General features: G+C 40.7%; 1 protein-coding gene and 1 long non-coding RNA gene across 10 annotated transcripts in view; one reads left to right on the top strand and one right to left on the bottom strand.

The window, feature by feature from the left end:
* The window catches only part of Atpalpha (sodium/potassium-transporting ATPase subunit alpha), a 110481-nt gene that overhangs the window by 57985 nt on the left and 30229 nt on the right, over positions 1-22267 (top strand). For 2 of the 9 annotated variants that reach the window (XM_087352831.1, XM_087352835.1), the window contains exon 1: positions 16236-16940. The exons of the other annotated variants lie outside the window; for them this stretch is intronic. In XM_087352831.1, coding sequence (XP_087208957.1) covers positions 16926-16940 — 15 coding nt within the window. In that variant the 5' untranslated portion in view covers positions 16236-16925. Of the gene's footprint in view, positions 1-16235; positions 16941-22267 lie in introns of those variants that run through there. 9 annotated transcript variants of the gene reach the window in all.
* On the bottom strand, positions 11195-13793 carry LOC147873213 (uncharacterized). Its single transcript, XR_015536177.1, has 2 exons — positions 13550-13793; positions 11195-11857 (listed from the first exon to the last, which is right to left on the bottom strand). It is a non-coding gene; the product is annotated as an uncharacterized LOC147873213 (long non-coding RNA).

The following is a 22267-nucleotide window of genomic DNA, read 5'->3' on the forward strand; positions in this document are numbered from 1 at the left end:
GAGAGACTACGGATTATGCAAATCGAGTCCACAGACAGTTCTAATCGAATATCTGGTTTTCCTTGACAGAAACTTCATCTGTCACTGTAAGGAGCAATACAGTTGGTAGAAGCTGTTTGAGACAAAGCGCAGATGAGAATATTTGGACCTAACAGAGATCAAAACAATTAAGTAATGGGGATCTTCGTAATTTTTACTTTACCCGATACAATATTAAAGTGATCAGTTACAGAGTACGCCACAAAGAGCACAAGGAGAAAACGAGAAATTCGTACGTACAAAAATTTGTCTGGCAAAAGGTTACCGACATTCAGGGATGCTTGCTGCAATCATCATAAAGTCGATGAGTTTTGAATTTGAAAGTGTAAAAGTTATCATTAAGTGGAAAGTGTAATGGCATTGTATCATCCCCATTTCTTTGTCCCTGGAACTAAGCGTTACGACACTCCAGAACTTTCCATTTAAGACTACGTCCCTGGTGATAATATCCAGAACAACGAAGGATAAAACATTTCAAATAACGCATTTGGGTGTCTGCAGATGATGAAGACAGGACGAGCTTCAACACGCAGTGACATTGAAACTGAACAAATAGAATTCTTTTATGATACGTATTGGGATTTTAGACGAATTAGAACCTTCTTTGATAGAGCGACGGAGTGGAAAACTTTCTGAATCTATTATTAACCGACGGTTTATGTGTGCCAAGAGTGTTAGGAGCACAAATTGTGTCATAATTAATTCCGCGACAGCTGTGGGAAGCACAGCCAAATTATATGTGGCTTACGTCTCTTTACTGCAGGGGCATGCAGATAGGAAGAGAGAGACAAGAAATGCATACACAGTTTTGCTGAAAGTACTGATGGAAATCTGGCCGCGGCCATGAACTTAACGACGTAGGCTTTGTATGATTCTCAAAATTAACAGTGATTATTTATCTAAATGACATTAGGCGTAAACTATTGATCTTTAAAATGACGAAGCTATTTAAGGTAGAAACTCGATGCTTAAATATAATTTAGAAGATTTCGGCAACATTTTAAAAAAAAAAATTCCCAGTGTAGCCCAAAATTTAATGTTAACATTTTACCAAATTCATCCCTCCCAAGGTTAGTATGAAATTTTAAATTTTCTATCGAATGCAGTAAGACCTTGCTCAACTAATTTCCTTTGTTCGTAAACTGAAATGGCCCACTTCTCATAACTCTACTTCAAAAACACTTCACCTTTTCTTCAATATTGGCCTACATTTACTAAAAGGACGGCCAGAAATGTTTCTGCTTTTCCATGCGTTTAATGTAAGCCCCCGGTGCTATTGGGTAAGACGCTAGATGTGCCTCAGAACCGGTATGGATTCGGTGACGCTGAGAAAAATCACTATCCCTGCTGGCATTCCATACCCAATCGCCCATCTCATAGTCACGTTATTTTCTAAATGTGATGAAATACAATCAAAATCTTTAAAGCGATTTTCTAAAATAAAAAAAAATCCACTCTTTCCTTTCAATCCTTTTTTGAATTGGCTCATAGTTTTTTGTGCAGGAAGGTGCTAGTTGCATTCGCTGCTCCTGAGGTAACCTGTGTGGTGAACCAGCTCAGGATAATTTAAATTCGGCCTCCATATATTCTGTTTATCTGGACCCGCTTTTGTTCTGCCTCCCACACATCACGAAACGCCATCACTGGTTTGCTGAAAGCTGAGTCTGTGAGCATTTATACTCTGAATGCAAATAAGAGTCCATTAAATTTAATGCGACGTTTTATGAAACTATATTTCTACAGCTTTTGCTAATGCACTCAAACCAGTTTCCTCTGCAAAATCAACAACTATCAAGTTTCTACGCTAGTACAGTGTTTCTGACTTCAGACTGGGTTGCCGGATTTTATTTTCCGGCACGAACTGGATTACGCACGGGCCGGCTTTCGGTTGTACCCATCCGCCCGCACAAGCAAAGACTTGTTTTAGCCTCATCGCCATGATGATGGAGGCGGCAAGGACCTATGAAACGTATGTAAACTTCTACCACTCTATACGGCGCTACAATTCATAAGGTAGCCATCTTCGTGCTCATCGCCGTGGGAACCTCAAATCATACTTATCCTAGCCTGTTCTTGGCTGGCAGTAAAGGGGGCCAGAGCGTGAAGCTGTCACCTATCTTTAGTGAAGAAATCTCTGAGCATCTCCCGCTACGCGCTTTCTGTGCGTGGTATATCACAATTAATTAATACACTTTATTTAAAAATTCGCCTGTCGGTAGTTGAAATTGTAATTTATGGTATTACGAGAGGACATCTGTTTGCAAGCAGAAAATTTCCCGTTCGTGCAGTTTTCAACATTTCGGTACTTTCCTTATTACAAACGGACCAATGGAAGTGATTCCCAGTGCGTAATAATTTTGTCGTTTTCTGTTTGAGGACTCCACGCGTTGTTTCACGGCCTCAGGTGTCCACAAACGCATGTAGATCTCCACGTAAAGTTCCCGTTACTGATGTCCAATTTAAAGGTTAATTTTTATTAAAATCCCGTCAGCGGTTTTGAGTTATTACGTACGGATAAACAGACGAAGCACGTATTAGTAGGTGCACTTTTGTGACTTCGTTCCGAACGCACCTAAAAATCACGTCCGTGTGTGTAACTCAGCTCATAAATTTGAAACTAATAGGTGAATATCCATTAAACTCTGTATGGGCAGAGGCCATCCGCATTTATATCTACTTTAGACTAGTTAGTCATAATATCGAGATTCCTAAACTGGTTCTGATACGTATGTTTCGATGTAGGAGTAATGTGTATTTTCAAAAGGTCCCCCCCCCCCACACACACACACAGTTTTATTCGACGGGCAACAGAAGAAGCTATGCGTATTTCTAGTGAGAATGAATTTAAAGTTTGTGAATGACAAGGAAGCCATCTGTCTTGGTCAGATCTGACAAGTATGGCATCATACTAATTCCGGGTCTTTCAATTAACTCTAGCAATTTTTTGCTGTTGTAATAAGGACGAAATTAATAAAATATAATCCTAGAACATAACCGTTAGCAAGTTCTGTGCTGTTACCGGTTTTAACCTGTTTTAGGTAGTCGCTCCTTTCAGACTCTGATTGCTGAAAGTTCTATTTATTTTATTGCCACTTATTCTGAGTCCAGTGGGAGTTGTAACTGGAGGTTGTGGCTAAATTGCGAAGGCTTCATGTCTGCCCAGTATAATGAGGATGTGTGTCATCGCTGGACAGAGGGAGTGGACCACACAGACAGGAAGTTCTGTATATTGTAGGTGGAGCTGATCTTTCGAATTCGACATGAAACTCAACGCGCGCTGTAGGTGGGTACTGCGATATCAAACATTAATGTATAAATACGCTAAGGAATTTGGAATAATTTGAAGCGTGTCAACGATTTTTTTTTTCAAATACAGGTTTCACCAGTAACTACACCTACATAGTCCGCTCGACTAAAATAGGTGGTGGCTGCTGAAGACACGGTCCATTACGTGGTGAAATCAGAAACAGGAAATTTGTATACAAAATATCAGTCAAATCTGTCAGTTTCGAAAACTTAAAGAGAACAAGCCATCTGATGATGACCAGTTGCGGTCGAAACATGTAGTGGATTTTTAATAAACATTGACGCTATAATGAAAAATTGTGTAGACAGACTGTCAACCTAATGAAAACGTAAATTCAGTTAGGAATGCAATTTGATCGCCGCTAATCACATAGCTGGGTAGAATGATAGCATCCACCTCTTGCAACCTGGAGTTTTAAACTTTTACATCCGATGCACGAATTGTTTCGTTTAGAAATACTGATACTTTTTGTGTGACTTTATTTTTTATTTGACAAGATATGTAATATAAAGATCTATCGTCAGTCAGTAGTCATTGTACGGTGCCATGGAAATGAAGGTGTGCTAACATAATATGTTTTTACACAAAAACAGCACGAATGGTTAACCAAACAGGAAGTATAATTTTATTTTCTATGTTCACGCCAAGATGTAGCTGTTTGTTCAGATAGTCGCGGTTGATTTTCGCGATTGAAATGTAATACGTAACTTCGGCTTTTTAGAAAAACTCGTTTCAGATGTTGAGAAAATTTTCCAGCGTTTCGCCAAACAATAGTGTTGCCACCTTCAGGGTGAGAAGAAGCTTCATAACATGCTTAAGACCACTCAAAGTTTTTCAGACATTGAAATTACCATCTTATAGGTGGGGAGAATAAGCTTCATATCGTGTCACGACTATTCAACGTTTCGGTAAACATTGCAGTCGCCATCTTCAGTGCGTGAAGGTTTTCCAGTGTTTCGACATTTATTAAACTTGCCGTATTCCGTGTGAGAATAACTGCAGTTTCCTTCATCATTCTAGGTGGCTTGTTCCTAAAACCGAATTTATACATCAAGACATTCAAATAACTAAACCTGCATTTTAACAAGATGCTGGTTCATAGCATGAGAGAGGCTAAACGTGGACAACGAAAGTTTTGTTATGCTCTAGCCTGAAGCATCCCGCCACTCGTAACTGAATCTGTTTTTAGGAATTTAAAATTATTTGGCTGAGTAATTAACTAAAATTAACTTGACCTTTCAAAAATCTTCCCTATGTTTACCGTGAAATGTAAAAAAGGGATCGCTGCTACATTGTCACTCCTTGTTTTTTGAGACCCTGTTTCGTGGTTGGTTTCAGGCTGGTCGATGGCTATAAATCTTAACCCTACCATCTGCTTTAACATACAGCATATTTGCGTTTTTTTACACAGTGCATTTATGGGTCTCGTATGATTCTCAGAATAAACAGATTGTTCTCCCAAACCCATTAACTTCGTATGCAAAATCGTATACAATACGTTAAAACATGAGTACTCCTAACCGGAGAACATTCTAGTTGTGTTGAAATACTTGACAGCGATGTGTCTGTAAAAGCGTAATTTTACGATCCCTGTGTCCTGAATACGGATTCTCTGTCTTGCAGGAAAGAGATGAAATCACATTTCAGGATCCCACAGGCGCTGTGACTGCTTCTAAACGATTGGCAAGCACTTTTCCGCGCAGTGGGTCCCTAGGGAATATGCAGACCGCCATGTACCTCTGCCATCGGTTCATCATTTTATCAGCCCAGCTGAGCGAGCATATTTCGTATGACTCACGGGCTGGCTAGCTTATTGCTTAACTCGCTATTTCCTTCCCCACAGACTCGCGGCGTGAACACACATGTTTAAACGCACTGGAAGAATTCCTAAATAATACGTACGCCTTTTCGGACACTGTCCACTTTAAAGCTCCCTCGTTTGGGTGACCCAGGGAAAGAAAGTTTATTAGAGAAAGTCGTGTTGTCCAAAACTATTTAAAAGGTTCCTGGTACTGAGAGTCCTAACTTTTATGACACAGTTCATAAAAGAAACAGTCGTAAATCAGGTCCTATTCTCCCATGGACTAACGAAGAAGCAGTGTTTTTGAGAAGCTGATAGTCACTCAACTAGCCATGAAATTTTTCCAGACACTGGGCAGACTATGTTAATATTGTCCTACCTTCTACGTCTTCCATGTGGTCTTTTGCCTTCTATTTGTAGATTAATATTATTAACTGGACAAGTTTTTTAAACACGGAATGAACATCATGCCGATGGAGGATTCCCAATCTTGTAACTTTCCAATTCCCTCTAAAATTTTACACGGATTTAATCTCCCCTCCTCTCGCTTCTTTTTATTGTCTCTTTGTTTGATTGAATGGGAACCTGTAAAACAGACATTTTCCCTGACCTGTTGTTGTTGTTGTTATTATAATACATGTGACAAGAAGATCCTCTTGGGAGACGTAGACGTACTCGTACTTGGAAAGATAACATTAAAATTACTCTTACAGAGAAGCTGAGTTACTACTGTCTGCATTCGAAGGATTCTTTCATGGAGTTAATTATTCTGCGTTCCCTTTTTGCAGGTAAGGGAGGAATGTCGGGACAGGTGGACGTGAATCAAGGAAGTGCCTGATTGTGAGAACATTTACAGCTACAGTGAGTATTTAGATACCTTACAGATCCCTTGTTCTTCCTGCTGCAGAAACGTCTTGCGTAGAGCTGGTAATAAAGCGCCTTCTTCCTTATAGCGATGCAAAGTTTTTAGGTTATGTGACAAAAAGCTCTGGTGATTAAGTTGGTAAGGAAAGTAAAATTTAAATTTTTAAATACGGTAATTAAGGAGTCAGATAAATGAGATCGGCATGAAGAGTGGAGTGTAAGGAATGGAATGTGTTTTTCTTATGTTGCATGAATTAAAACAACTGAAAGAGAAGTTTCATGTAAAAAAATTGTTGAAAGCGTAGACAACGTTACCTCTCTGCTAATGCGTCATCCTATGAACGTATTTGGAGGAGCAGAGGTGCATTCTTAACTTCTCCTGTAAATGAAGATGAGGTATCAGCTTCAAACTGAGACCGGTAACCGTAGGCTGAGTGAGTTCCATGATTGGTATGGACTTTGTGACGAAGAGACAAATCTGGGATTGAACCCAGCTCATAGGAAACAGAAACATGATACTGTATATGCTCCATAAATATAATTAAGACACAGATTTCCGAGTTTTGACTAATGTTATCAAGGACTTCTTGGGGCAATGGACCAGCCTTCACACTGTTCACGAATTCGTTGATACAGATTTTACAGTTTATTAGTTCTGAAAACCTTGAAGCGGGCAGGAAGTTAGAAATTGAGCCACCTCCCACTTGCACTGGCAGTAAACACATGTGAGTTCATTGTGGTCTGTCTGCACTGTGGGAGAATGTAGGTCAAGGCTGCACCCCGTTGCCCCATAGTGCAATAGACTGCTGAGCGAAATGCAAACTAGTTTCACCCCGTAAGGATAATTATTAAGTAACATTTGACGCACGCTCCGGGGGCATACATTTTTCTCCTCGCCACCAAACAGCGCGGGTTGACGGTGTCTGAGAACAGATTGCTTTGGACAGTATTTGGACCGAAAAGGGTGAAGAGATGGGAGGCTGAAGAAAACGTAGTGTCAAGACGTTCAGAATCTGTTACTCGTCGCCCAATCAGCCCTAGATAGCTCCGTCGGCAAATGCTGCAAGCTGGATTGCTTCTGGTTGGAATGCGCCGCCCGATTGGTCTTAATATTACGTAGAAGCAACGTACAAATGAAGTTGCCGTCCGAATTTCTACCTCTCGTCGTTCGTACCAAGATTTCGTCGGCTCATTGAAGCAGCCTGCTTGGGGAGACAGCAGTAGATTAACACCAAGTAAAAAAGTCCAGCTTATAGAAGTACAAATCATGACCTTCATTCTCCTCCTCGTCGATTTCCATGTTATTCTCCTACTTCATCTCTTCCTCCTCACCCCTCTTCTTCACACATTTCACTGTTCCTTGACTTTTCTTATGTTTTTCTTGCTATCTCATGAGTTTATTTTCCGCAGACTCTGTATTATGCCTGATCACAAAAAATTATTTCGAATTATGTCTTTCATTCCTAGTTTTCTTGTTATATTTTCCCTTTTGGTTCTTTCTTTTGCTGTCGGCTTCTGACAAACAGTACATACTCTAAATATGTAAACAGCGGTACCTTTACTAAGCTAAAAAACCCATATACCATGAATAAATCAAATGAGGACACAACCAATTTGTTTAATCGTGGCGTCATAAGTTGTCTCAGACAGATGCAGGTTATGTGAGATACCTGATCTCTGCGGTGTTTATTATACCAAGAAAGTAGATATTTTGCTATGTCGGTGTTCTTACAAAGAAAAATGTTGGTAAAGACTCACAAGTAACAGTATTTGTGCGCGTTCTAAATAAGTCTGTCTGCCATTTAACAGGAAGACATGCCGAGACGAAAAGAAACAAATATTTAGTAGGATTTGAGGTTTTCACGGCGGTGATAATGAAGATGGCTGTCTTCTGGGCTTGTAGTGTGGTACAAGTTTAAGATCATCCTGTTGACGGACGTAGCAAAGACATCTAAAACGTTGATAAAACTTCTACCATACAACACAGCGTACAAGCTAGAAGACAGCCATGTTCAAACAAATATTTGTCCAGTACGTGTAAAAGTTGGCAATAAAATGCACTCAGACAACTTACTTTTTATGATGCAAACCAAAAGACTGTCTTGTAGAGACGTGAAAGTGGCTACTGCTGAGAAAGACAAATTGTAGCAAAAACTGAGAGAAACGACATCGGCGGGTTGCAGGTTGTGTGTAGCTGGAAAGGTACATGGAAAAACAATCGAAAGAAGGTAGTGATGAAGTCGAAACAAGCTCAGGCATAATCCACGAAGATAAAAGACAACGGTTGCAGTGGTGTGAGAACAAAGAACACGGAGGCTAAACTGTTTTTTTCTTCAGCTTCAAATCTCGAGCGTAAATACTTCAGTCATGGTGAGGAGGATCTTCCAAGTAAATAGCATTTTCTTGTTAAAAGTTAAAAAAAAAAAAGTACCGTCCATGTCTTAATCTTGTTGTTTGGAGTTTCCCATTTTTCGTGCCTTACTATCCATTTTAGTTGGGGTGTAAAAGCAGGTCTTGTTACTGCCTCAAGAATTTATCTTCATTGAAACCCCTAACGTCCAGACGAGAGTATATTGGGGTCATGAAATGGCGGACAAGGAGAGAGAGAGAGTGAGAGAAGAGAGTAGGTCTCGCGAAATGCGAGATGTGCCCTGCGCTATCGAACCGATCCGTCGGACTGGGTCGATTATATCCTCGCCGCAGTGCAGGCAGGAGCTTCCCCTCTCCCCTCGTTCCCATACCGCTCATGAGATTACGTTCGGCCTCCGGCTCATGAACATTAGCACTGACAATTGCCAAGTGTCCTTGCAAGATTGTTTGCCAGTAGATGCCGTGTTCCAGGCACCTGTTTTGGGATGAACTGTTTCAACAAACGCCAGTGAATATTAACTGCTGTTTTATGCGCGTGCAAAATGTGGATTCAGAAGAAACGCTTACAGGGATCGCGAGTACTGTAAGGCATTCGAAATGAAATGCTGATACTGGCTATGAGCTGCAGCGTGGTAATTAAAACGGATTGCCGTCGGGAGAAATGCTGTTCACGCAGAAAGAACTAAGAGCCTCTTTGAAAGTTCCCTTCTAAGAAGATGGCAGTTAATTACTGAAGTTCTCTTTATAGTTCTCTCTGAGTCGAGCCTTGTTAATACCTCGAAGGGGTTTGTATGCCTCACAGACGATCCATGTTTTACAGACAACCTCTTTCTGTGGGCCTTCTTACCTCTGTCTGGTATTATTTATAAGCTGGCAGAGATGCACGGGGAGTACATCTAAATCTGATGACTACCATAGTGTTCTATATAGCCAGGAAATAAACTCTGACTCTGTGAAATGTTAGGTTCTCACAGCGGTAAGGATGATGATCATCATCTGGGTTTTGACGTCGTGTAGACTCGTTGGTATGTACCATCGCTTCGGAGAAATGTACCGTCTCCAGTTCTCATTTGCATCTCTGGAGACAGTACGTGCAGTGTGGACATACAGAAGTTTCCGAGCCAGTCGACGTATCTCAGTCAGTGAAGTGGCTGGTTTCGGGCTGGGATCCACGTAACATCCAAAATATTTAGTAACGAGATCTGTTTCTGTGGTAATATTTCAACCGGTTCGCCCAACCCTCTTTCCATCAGTTGGTACGAACTCATGGCATGGTTGCGCTGTCCTAAAAAACTCACTGTATTTCCGAGGATGTTAACTAATGAAGGGCTTTCTAAAGATCAGTGATTTAATATAATTTCGTGTAGCAATGTAATTATTTCAGTATGATTTATTGTAAAAAGGGGTTGAAGTGTAAGCACTTCAGCTAGTAGACCAAACCTGTAAATCAAGTTTGCAGAATGCTGTAAATTGTTTTTGTAAGCATCAGTAGTACAGGTTTATTTGTGATAAAATCTTGTCGGGAGTTTAAACGCTTCAGTTCGAAACAGTTGATGCCACTGACAGGCCAAAGGATTTTATCGACATTATTCACAGTAAAAGCTTCAAGACTTTAGCAGGTTTCTGTTTCTCTGATAATGTCACGCACCGAAGAAGTAAGGGGATCAAGGCCTATTTTCAAGGCATCGCGTCTCATTCCCTGCACAGACAGTGTAAAATTTAATTATATCGAATCTTACCTGCAGAAGGAGCTGAAAGGAAACAAAAAGTAGAACGTCTTGGTCTTCTTTTGAAATTACATCTCTTCATTGTTTCTAAGACGAGTAATTATGTTATTCTGCTAATGAAAGAAGTTTCATTTGCATTAAATTATTGGCAGACACGCGTGTTTAGGATCACAGCTGAACCGACAATAGGTGACGCAAATTTGCTTTCTGATATCTACATAACTCACATGTGCTATATTATTTTGCTTCAAGGTTCAGCATGTCGCAGTAGATGATAAAGACTGTTAACGCGGCCGTGTTCTGGTACCGACTGCCGTTCAGTTGTTGTATTCAATAACAACTTGTAGGGATCACTTCTGACACCCACTTTATGATATTTTTTTTTTAGATAATGGTTAAACACTGGCACAGATATAACAGGGCGTATCACTAATTCTAATTTAACATATTAAATGTACCACTAACCAAATGCGTTGAGGGAAAACTTATTTATGATAATATTATCTTTTGATTTTCTTATTTGGTTGGCGTACCGCTCAAAATATGAGCCGGGATAGCTCAGTCAGTATAGTGACTAGCTAAGGACTGGACGACCGGGGTTCGATCCCCGACGGGGGCAGAGGATTTTTCCTCTAGCCTCTGCGTCCAGACCGGCTCTGGGGCCCACCCAGCCTCCTCTACAATGGGTACCGGGATCCTTTCCCGGGGGTAAAGCCGGCCGGGGCGTGATTCTGACCACTCACCCCCATCTAGTGCCGAGGTCAAGGAAGAGAGGAGCTATACCTCCTCTCACCCCAAACGCCTACATGGCGTATAGTGGGACAAACTTTGCTTTACTTTTTACCACTCAACATTGGCTCGTGTACCACAGGTTGAGAAACGCTGCTTTATAAGATCCTAACAGGGACACTGCGCGAAATGAGCTGAACTCTTGAACTATCGTAGGAAGTTGCGAAAAAAGGTGGCAGGCATGTTGTTTTTGTCAATTTCTTTAACTTTTTTTTACTTTCATTTTTCCTGTCTCCATTTTTTTTACTTTCTTCCATTCTTTATTTCTGTTTCTTTCTTCCACTTTTCTTTAAACCGTCCTCTACTAATACTCATTTTATTTACATTTTAATTACACGTCAAAATATTTGTAATATTCGATATGGTTCTAACAGTTTTACACCTTAAAGTTAAATGGTAGCTATATGTACCACCTACATCAAAAAGTAACTCTGAATTTTGTATTTATGTATTTAATTTGATTGTTTTGAGTAGAAAAGTAATTTCCTTGATCCTTTTTTCATTGTAGTACGGACAGAATTTTTAAATAATGCTGTGACGATCTTCGGCTTCATACGGTTAATGAGCAGAGCCAAGAGATCGGTGGGTGACTGAATTATGACATTGTTTTGGGCTTTCGTAAGTGGTGTCAACAACACATTTAATGGAACCGCGTTGAAACAGTGACCCAGTGGTGATGATAAATGCGTTTGTTATTGAAGGCATTTCGTGACTTGACTGATGCAGTCTGTTTTGTTAGGCATGCTGTTAGGACCGACAGATCCTGTCAGCACTGCTAACTAACGCTGCTTATTACGTTCTGTTGTTCATTAACAAACTCATTAAAAGGGCGGATGTACTGTTATACCACCACAGATAGTTTTGTCTCTGGTTACGTCTTCCGCGTCAGAGGTCAATTCTGATCCATACCCCTGAATGGTGTGGCGTCTGCTTAAGCACCAGGGACACCTTGGTCTTTCCCTTTACAAATAAAAGTTTATTGTTGTTAATCTAATGAACAATACACTGTGAGATACAAATTATGTTCCACTGTAATTACAGGCCTACGTTATCTATCTTTATTATAAAAATTTGTGATTCCTCGTTGTCGTCAATAAATTACGTCATCAACAATGCCGAGTATAAACAAACTCGGCATTGTTGTGGAACACGACAATGCCGAGTACAACACAACAATGCCGAGTATAAACAAACTCGGCATTGTTGTGGAACACGACAATGCCGAGTACAACACAACAATGCCGAGTATAAACAAACTCGGCATTGTTGTGGAACACGGCAATGCCGAGTACAACACAACAATGCCGAGTTTAGTGTCTTACTCAAGATTTTAAAACGCAACCAACCCCCCCGAAAGGGGGTTGGTTGCTTTTTAAACACTTGATCAAGCTCCCCCGAAAAAGGGGGTTGGTCAAGTATTTTAACCCTCCATTCGGAGGGGTTTAGTTTAGTTTCTTACACAAGATTTTAAAACGCAACCAACCCCCCCGAAGGGGTTCGTTGCTTTTTAGAAACTTGACCAACCCCTCCGAGGAGCTCCGAAAGGAGCGTTCTGCCCTAGTAAAATAAAAGTGGCAGACTTGAGTCAGATCGATTGTTTGTCTGATATTATTTTCTTAATCAAGTCAACGATAATGAGGTGGGCGGGAAATGCGAGAGATTGTGAAGTAATTTTAGTCTGGAGGGCTGGTAGAAAAGGACCAATACGCGTAGACAAGAGGATAATATTGAAACGTATCTCAAAGCAAATATGGAGTGAGGATATGAACTCTATATGAAATGGATGGCATTCTCGGCAAACTTTCCAGCTGAGCTATGTAACGTCTGTGGTTGAGTGAACAGTGTAAAATTGCCTTGATATCAATCATTCGAGCAACCTAGTCATGGTGCTGATTGATTTCTTGATGAACAATTTTCACCAGCTGTAGGCCTGATGGTATACGTTATTATCATTAAATAATGTTGTAATTGGAAGTTATGGTGTAAAGGCAGTGTGAAATGAAGCGGACGTGGTCTATTTTAAGGCACTGTTCAAGAATTTTCTGCCGGTGGGAACAAAAACCACGAAGATGTGAGTCAGGATAGGTGGTATCAATTCTGGTACCGCTTGTATGCCACATATTTTCATTTTAGACTATGTAACGCACGTTACTGGTACAAACTATTTGAATACATAGTCCACTAACTTGAAATGCTGATTGATCACAGGTCAAGCTCCTTTGCAATGTGGATGTGACACGCGTAATATCTCACTTTTAAGCACTGTAGCTTCTGGCCTAGATTTATTTTCATATACATCACAAAAAAATGTTCCTCCATCAATAAAATCTTCTCGGGCAATCAGCCGCGTTAGCTGGTTACCGTAGTAAACCGACGTTTCGGGAACAAACTTTGTCCCGATCTTCAGGGTTCTGATGTGACTGGATCCTCGGAAGTCGCTTGTGTAACCAACTAACGCGGCTGATTGCCCGAGAAGATTTTATTGATTGTACTCGCCACGAAAGTCTCAAATCCTATATGTTCCACCATCTTTAAACAGTTAGCGCCATTAACTTTTCGAGTCTTTTCAGCCGTACATGTTACCATGGAATATTATTGAAAGATTTCTTTAAATATAGACAGTGTTAATTATAAAAAAAATACAGTACATACAAAAATGACGAAATTTTCCATTTGCGACGTGATGATGACATTAATCCTGAGACCAGTTCTCGTCAACAGCCGACGTTGACAATTCTCACACAAGACTCTTAATTGCGCTCAATTTGAGGGCTCACCTGTGTGCACGAACATACTACAGACTAGTGACACAAGAAAAATCATTCCAGCATTGTCAGTTACTTTCCATTACGTCACAACGGCGTTTCCTTGTTTTCTAAACTGCATAATTGCTACAAAGGATCATAAAGATTATAGGATTGCAAAATGAAAGTCCAAACAGACCTTTGTTCCTTCTTTAAGCATGCTATTTTCTTATAATCGAAACCAAGGACAGGACACTCACTGGCAACTGGCAACTCTCCCATTTGTCTTACCCATCTTCCACATTAATTACCATCACGATCTCCTTAGGACTTTGAGAAGCCTACAACTCCGTGTTTAGACTACCTGCCTTACACGCATGCTGAAGATGTTGCTACACTAGCAAGGAGCTTAGAAAAATTAGAGTTCTTTTAATGTAAGCCTTTATTTTCGTACTTAAGGCGTTAAGAACGACATCGATTTTGGTACAGCTTTCAATAGACTGCACTAAGAAAGACTGGGGTAGGAAATTCTCGATTTTAAGTGAACATAGCTAAAACCTACTTTGTTGTGAATACGCAGGTTAGGTATTAAAATTATTGTTTAATGGGATGCTGCACCGTGTAGTCTGGTAGAAGTTTACCGGCGTTTCAGAGGTGATTACTGCCTCCATCATCAGGGAGATGATGGAGGCACTTTCCCGTGCAGAGAAATTGTCTTCAGAAGAGACAATGCTTTTGCTGAAATGGTCCATGTTCAAAAATCTGCCTATATAATTTGCAGCATTGGAGCACCAAGCTGAAGGACTATTTCTTAACGCACTACTCACACTAAAAGTTTAAAATTCTCTTATTTGCCTTATGGGCACACAAATACAAACCGTGGCCATGACGGAATGTTAATTTATTTTGCCCTTGAAATGGTTAATAAGAATTAAAATTTCAATATGTCGTTGTCCGTAATAAAGTGTTCTAAAACTTTAATGATTCATAGTTAAATCACAATTACATAATAGTTGGCTGGAAAACCGACACAGGCAAAAAAACTGGCAAATTTTCTGTAAATACTTTGTAATTTATTAGTCGGGCAATGTGAGATTATTCCAAATCACCAGGGCATATTCAAACTTTGACCTAATTGTAGCATTATACAAAATAAGACCGTCTAAAGAAGATAAATGTGCAATATAACGAATAAATCCTTAAGTCGTTAGTGCCTGAGAAAGCGCCAAGTCAATATGACAACGAAAATGCAGTTCAATTCAATTCAATTCAATTCAATTAATTTATTTACGTGTTTGCCAACAGCAAGAAGCCAATAACAGGCAAACACTGATAATATATACAATAATAGTGAAATAAAAATTAAAAATCTTACACAAACGGATTAACTAAACTTATAAATATACAGTATTAAATATAACTGCCAAGTACAGGCAAACCCAAAATAGAAACAATATTAACACAGAGCAAAAAATGAAGGAATATAAATAAAAACAAAATAATCCACGTAGGGAACACTAATATAATTGTAAAACTTTAAAAAATATAAAAAGACAGATAACCAAGCTAGATCATTTCCCTTGTTGAGAACGTTCGCTCAAGGGAGACAATGTTTATGCTACATACGTCCAAAGATTTACATACGTCATTTGCAGCGATGACGCACCTGGCTGAAGGACTATGCCTTAGTGCACTGCTCACACTAAAAGTAGAAAATTCTCTTATTTGCCTCGCCGGCACACGTAAACCAACAGCGTCCATAATGGAATGGCAATTTATTTTGCCCTTAAATACATTAAGTTTACTATGTATATAACACAATATCAAGGTCTTTTACAGTCAGTACCCGGATTTTAAACATCACTAACACAACAACAACAATAATAATAATAATAATAATAATGATAACCACAGTAGGGCGGAAAAGTGGAATTCTAAGTGAAGACCCTAATCTTCAATTGTGGGGGATTTGGGCGAAGTTGGATGGGTTCAATACGACTCACCTGTGAAGTAATGGATCACCACTTCACAGGTGAATGTGGCATCAACCAACTGATCTTTGTAATGGGGAAGTGTGTTCCCTTTGAGGTACGGACTGCATTCGTGCGTATTATTTAGATGAGCTTGTGGTTTCTCTGTGTGTCTGTGCGGACTTCAAAACCAAAACTTGTCTGATATTTAAGAATCCAGTTCGTACCGCAAAGGAAACACTTCGTTATTGTAAATATCAGCTGGATAATGCTGTTTAAAGAAATGATCTCTATGAACATTGAAAACCACACGTCATCCATAAATACACAATGAGTTATCGATTGTTTAAGCAAGTGGTACATAGTTGCTACTGTATTTTGAAGATTGAGTTTGTGTATCCAAATGGCGGACCTTTTGGAAGTCAGACGCTTTATGCACCTGCGTCGTGAGCAGTCCCCTTTGGCATACTCACCATCTCTTTCCTGTTGGAAAGAGAAGGATTCCGGCGAAACTGGCGACACTAGCCGAGTGGTCACGATATTTCCCGAAGCAAGGCGGACGCCATGATTGCTTTTGGTGACGCAGTGTGACGTCAGTAGCGAGTGCTTCACGTTCAATAAAATCCATTGCAGGCTAACAGCGCCAGTCTCATATAGAGTCTCACAGAAACAGGTCGAGTGTGTGCTGTGTGGAGGATCCCCCTCCCCGAGAGTGAATCTAGTAGTGTGAATCTTTTCGTTTCGTTCTTTTTTTTTCCTGTATATCTTTTCCACGCGTCTCCAAGAACACAAGGAGTGTGGAGGTGGCGGTGTTGGGAAGCAACTCGCTCCGCGTCAGTTGGGAGTGGTGCTGCCGTTCCATGCTATTTCAACAGTCGCCTCGACTTTGCACTCTTCGGCATCTGCAGCAACAAGGAGACAATTTACTGAGTATTAAACATAAAACTCGTGTTGCCTGATAGAAGATAAAAAGTAAACGCGTACATATACCCCTTCTTTTATCTCTTGTCTCCAGTATCTCCCTCCCCACTTCTCCTCTCGTCCACCATCAACTTCGGGTTTTACATACCAGTGGACTTGGGACGTCACTCGCACCTGTAGTGACGAGCAAGTGTATGAGTGAGTGTGTGTGTGAAGATACTTTAATCTACCGGGTTAGTAAAGAAGAAATATCGTACCCTTTACATTTGGGGAGCAAGTGAAGAAGATATTTGTGCAAATAACTTGCTTCATAAACTTTGGTAGTTGATACGCAAGTATCAGGACCAGCGTCTGAAGGAATACAGCAAGTTATCTTAGGACTCCACTTCAACCATGCCCGACGATAAGGTCAGTTGTGAGGGTATAGGGGCGAACATTGTTTTGTAGCGCAAGTCGTAAGACTTCATAATGTTCTTATTCACGCACGAAGTGCTTCCACCTCGCTTTGTTTTGTTCATGTTCGATGTAGTCCTTAGGGTTGTTGTTGTTGTTGTGTACTTCAAGCAGCCTTATGGTTATGGCCGTAGTTTGGAGCTGACCTTAGCTGCAGATACCGGCAGGTGTGTGTAGTGTTGTTGGAAGCAAAAAGCGACGTAACCAGGAATTCTGAAAACAAGAAATTGATTTACAACATCTACAAATACTGTCTCGGAGAAATTATTTTGCTGTTTTCCGCTTAGTTTTGACCAATAGTTAAGTCCAGAAGAATTAGATGGGCGGGGCATGTAGTGTGCATGGATGGGACAAGAGGTGTGCACCAGGTGTTGGTTAGGAAACCTGAGGGGAAGAGACCGCTGGGGAGACCTAGACGTAGATGGGAGGATAATGTCTGGCGGGATCTATGAGAGATAGGAGTTGAAGGAGACTGCATTTTGTTGGCTCAGGACAGGGTTCGGTGGAGGGCTTTGGTTAATTCGGTGATGAGCCTTCGGGTTACGTAAGCCATCTAGTTAGTTTTAGACCAGTAGTTTCCGTTGATAGAAGCCGGCGGTTGTGCGCTTTTTTTATGGAGGTTCTCAACCTTGTCCATACCTGGGGGTCTCATTCGAACTTTATTATTTGTTCTTGGGCCAAAACGTTGTATATGAAGACTTCTTATTGTAACACCATGGCCTTTTATTTAACTTGCTTCTGAATTATGCTCATTATTGGAAATAGGTTTACATTATTGCCCAACAATTGACATTTACAAAATCTTTCGTTGAGATGTTGGTGATTCACGTGAGTAATGTGTCGTATCACGTTTATTTTTCGTTGCCGTGATAAACATGCATTCCTCCAAGTGTTCATTTGTAAGATATATGCTATTTTGGTTTTGATATTGTTTGTTTTCGACCCAGTGTTCTATTCTCGCGCCACGTCTCCCGTCGTGAATTATTTCGTAGTTTTCCTCAGTCCTTCAGGTCAGATGCTAATATAGTACCATAAAATAGACCACGATCACCTTCATTCCCTTTCTACTTCGTCGTTCACTGTTATTCAATGTCGTATAATCTATTTCCAAATACGTGTGTAAATGAACTAAGAAACATAATAACCACGCTGTGAAGACCTCCAAACATCTTGACAAAGTGTGATCGGTGGTTTATTTTACGATCTGTCCGCATTAGCTCCTGGTAATATGCACACGGTTCCAACTTGTTATTGGTCTGGGTTGGATCCAGTCCTTTTTCACACATTGAATTATGAATTCCTGGTTACGTACATTTGTTTATGTTGTAGTATTTATATGTTGCTTGTTGCCATCAACAGTCCCGGTTAATGAAATTACGAGGTTTGTGGCACTGATAACAAACCCTTTGGGAGAAGTTTCAAGTGCAGCAGTCCCTGATTAATTAGTTGAACTTGCTGACAAATGAAAGACGATTTTCAAGTACGAATATCTGATAGTCTGATATCTGAGTTGCTTACGTTCGTAGATATCAGTTATCATTCAAAGTGTCCTTCAGTTTATATTTTGCGAAGATGCAACATTGCTAGATAAGCGACAGTCTCAAATGCAATTCATGTGGGCCCCAAAGGTTTAGTGGGTAGTAACTGGCAAAGCTAAAAACACATACACGCACAAAATAAATTGATCTGTGTATTTGTATTCTTATGAAACATTGCGTAACCCACTTGGCCTGTGGGGATATTTTCATGTAATTTATTACACTTTTCGTATCTTAAAACACATATTACACCGTAGATAAAATTGTTTATCGTGAACAATGTTATGTAACACTTGCAGGGTTTTGTGTTTTGCTATATGGCGAATCATTCCTTATGAAAATTGGAGTAAAAAAGCTGTTCACGGTGTATGTCTAAATTAACTCCAAACATTCATCAGTATGACGTATCATAATTCTTTATTTGACGTACTCTTGTTCACAGAGATAGTTATTGCCAGGTACAGACTTAAGTAACAGATCTGGCCTTTCTTTAAATATTTGTCATCGCACTGGATGATCCAGTGTTGCAATAAATGTATAAACGTGGGCCGTAGGAAACAGGCGGGCCGCGAGTTGTTAACCGCTGTAATTCGCATTTGAAGAACGTTATTTTTTTCCGAAGGTAGCTTTCATCTGGGTTGTTTCGCCTTGTCTGGTAGATGATGGAGGCAGCAATTACCTCTTGACACGTCGGTAAACACTACCAGACTACATGGCGATACAACCCAGAAGACGGCCATCTTCGGACTCACCACCGCGAAAACCTCAAATCCTACTGTTATTTTTTCCGTTTACGCACTACAAAGTGTTTACTTCATTGATTGAATTTGACGGTAACTTGTAGACTAATTGAAATTGGTAGGTTTGCTGAACAGTAGATTTGTGGTTAAAGATGAACTCCGTGTGGAGCACGCACTGTTGTCCACGTCAGCGACTGGAGTAGCCAATGTGTCTTTTGTTCGTGCTAAAACCAAGGTTAACCAGTCCCTTGCAGATACTCTCTTATTTTGCATTATCAGCCATTTTATTTTGCTCTCAGGTAATTCAATGACTTGTCGGTTGTTTGGCTTGGATGCTATCAGCTTCGAGGAATGAAAATCGTGACTTCGTAGGCAAACACTCTATGCTTACTTTAAGCAGAATTTTCTGCTAAGTCTGAGGAAGATCACAAGAAATTTGTCAGGATACCTGTTGCCTGTACCTGTTTTCGAACTTGGTATCTGTAAAATACAAACCTGTAATGGTAATCAGTCGACTGTGACATTGTGTTTAATTTTGCATGCAGGTTATTTAAGTGCTGAAAGGTTAGCCCCTTTACAGATATGTAATTGGTTTAATTTCGTTTGTTACATTAATGTAATAACATGTATTAGTGACGAGAAGTATTCGTAGTTCGCTGTTACTAGCGGCACTGAAACTGATTCGCCGGTCACCCACCGGAAGAACGCGCACAACTTCCGCCCACATCAACAGAGCGCCGGCCGACCACGCAATGCAAGCACGACCGCAGCCTCATAAATTGTAGACCCGGTAAAATACTTTATATATAGCCGTCGAAGAGCCATGAAGAAGGAAGACGTGCTTAAAATCTCCCTGGGTATGGTGAAGTCTAGGGTTCCGAAGAAAGAATCTGAAAGTTTTCATGCCGAGGATATTTGGTCCCAAGAAATGTATTGTGGATCTTCATAATGACATCTTTACTTTGTAAACCCCTGCAATAGATGACATGAGTGATCGTCTTAACGCTTAATATTTGTGTAGGCAGTTAACATTCCACAGAATGACTCATGTTTTTACAACTAGTAGTAACGTTGCTTAGCAGGTGTGCCTTAGTGGAAAGAGTGAGTGGTGTGTTGTTGATTCTTTGCTCCAACCCTCTAACCTCGAGGGAAGAATACCCTCTTCCTAGACTACAACAGTTGTAAAGGGCAAAAGATTCCGATGGCTTATACAAAAGAATTACGAACTAGAACCCTACAGCGCCGTCCGACACCGAATGGCGCTGTGAGGTTTTGATAAAATGTCGCTCAATGTTGCTGTGGAGAAATTAGACAAATGTGCAGGGCCGTTCATCTATCGTGTTTAGTTAACGAGCTGCTGAAACCATCTTGACCAGGACTTCTAACGCAGGTTGTGGTCTTTCTTGATGACTCCCCATCGAAACAAACAACTCTGTTTTTGTTGTCACTATTCTCCTATCGTGCCTAGTTGCCGAGCTACCATCCTCACCGGGACTTGTACAGAGGACAGATTTCTTCCGAGCTCGTTTCCTTTGGTCCCCCGATACCCTCGCCGAAACAATTTTGTCCTTGGCGCCGTTCTATCGTGTTCATTTTCCGAGCTACAGAAACCATTTTTAATGAGACTTGAACCCAGGAGCTATCTTGATTGAGGTTCTTGAGATTTCCTCAGGTCATTCCCGGGATAGAACGTTGAAATGTGCAAGGGCGGTCTCCTGCCGTTTTTCCTTTCCTAGTCGTTCCAATTTTCCTGTCTCCTGCAACACAAAAGAAACTAATCAACTTCCACAGGTGGCAGTAATAGCCGTCACGAACTACACAGGCCGAGGGAGGGGCATGCCAATTGTTGGCCAGACGTTATTGTAGGTAATGCAAATAACAAGGCCGAGAATCGCTTTCCAGCGTTAACATGGCAACAGTTAGTTTGAGAACAAGTGTGTTGGACATCGGGTATTACATTGTTAGAAGATAGTGGTAGACAGGGAAATTACTGGGCATATTTACGATGTCGCTTCAAAGAAATGGAACTGTGTGTGATGCCCACACCGAGTTATCAATGTAAATATTCTTCAGCTTTTGCGGGTTAGGCCCCCCGAACTGAACAGACAGATGATTCCTTGGAAAAAATGAAATCATTCGACATTCGGTTCGCCTTCGTGGTCACCTTGAAGCTTCGACCGCTCTTTGCGCCTTGCGAAAGTCCGCTGTACGGTTGTCGGCGAGCTTGGAGTCTGGCGGTTGAGTATTGATCTAGGAATGAAATGGAGCGTTGCGGGGCGAGGGGGGAAGGGGATAACGGTGTGTTACTATGTGGCCTGCAAACATTTACCCATTGTGTCAACTTATCTGAAAAAAAAAGTGTTTGCTCATTGTCATAGACTACTGTGCTGCACTGAGTAGCAAGCAAGCTTACGAGGAAAGTATTACCCTTCCTCGGCCGATGTTGAACCCCTCGTCTTCCAGCTTTTTTTGTCACGTTTCTGACAGAATTGAAATCTGAGTTTGTGGTAACGTAACCAAAAATCCAGCCAGCCTACATCTGGCTTATGATGTAGTTTCCCCTTCCGTTGATTATCCTCAACACCCTGACCTTTCGAAGTGTGACGCGGGATTGCATAAAGTTTGACCATAATACAGCCGGTCTTACAGTGTAAACTGTAGTAAACTGAATAAAGTTTATGTCTGTTTTTTGTGTGCCGGTGAGGAATTTTTACGGACTGTTTACTGAGCTTCCACTTATAAAATAAAAAGACTGTGCAGGGAACATCATGTTCGGGGAATTTTGATTCTTTCGTGTACGCTCTAAGAGGGTCATTTTCGTGCACGCTATTCCTTGCTGAATATTTAATGCAAAACCAATTGGAAATTCATACCCGATGTTATCCTTCCGTTTCCATGATGGACGAACGATCGAACGAACCCCACAGTCTACTATTTACTGGTTGCTATGGGGACGCTAGGTTCTGACTGGTCTAAACCGGTCGGTTTTAGCGTTGCGTTTACC

This window comes from Zootermopsis nevadensis, unplaced genomic scaffold (genome assembly GCF_977971745.1).
Source record: "Zootermopsis nevadensis isolate Lab colony 2312 unplaced genomic scaffold, Znev_1.0 Znev_ptg000021l, whole genome shotgun sequence".
Lineage (NCBI taxonomy): Eukaryota > Metazoa > Arthropoda > Insecta > Blattodea > Termopsidae > Zootermopsis > Zootermopsis nevadensis.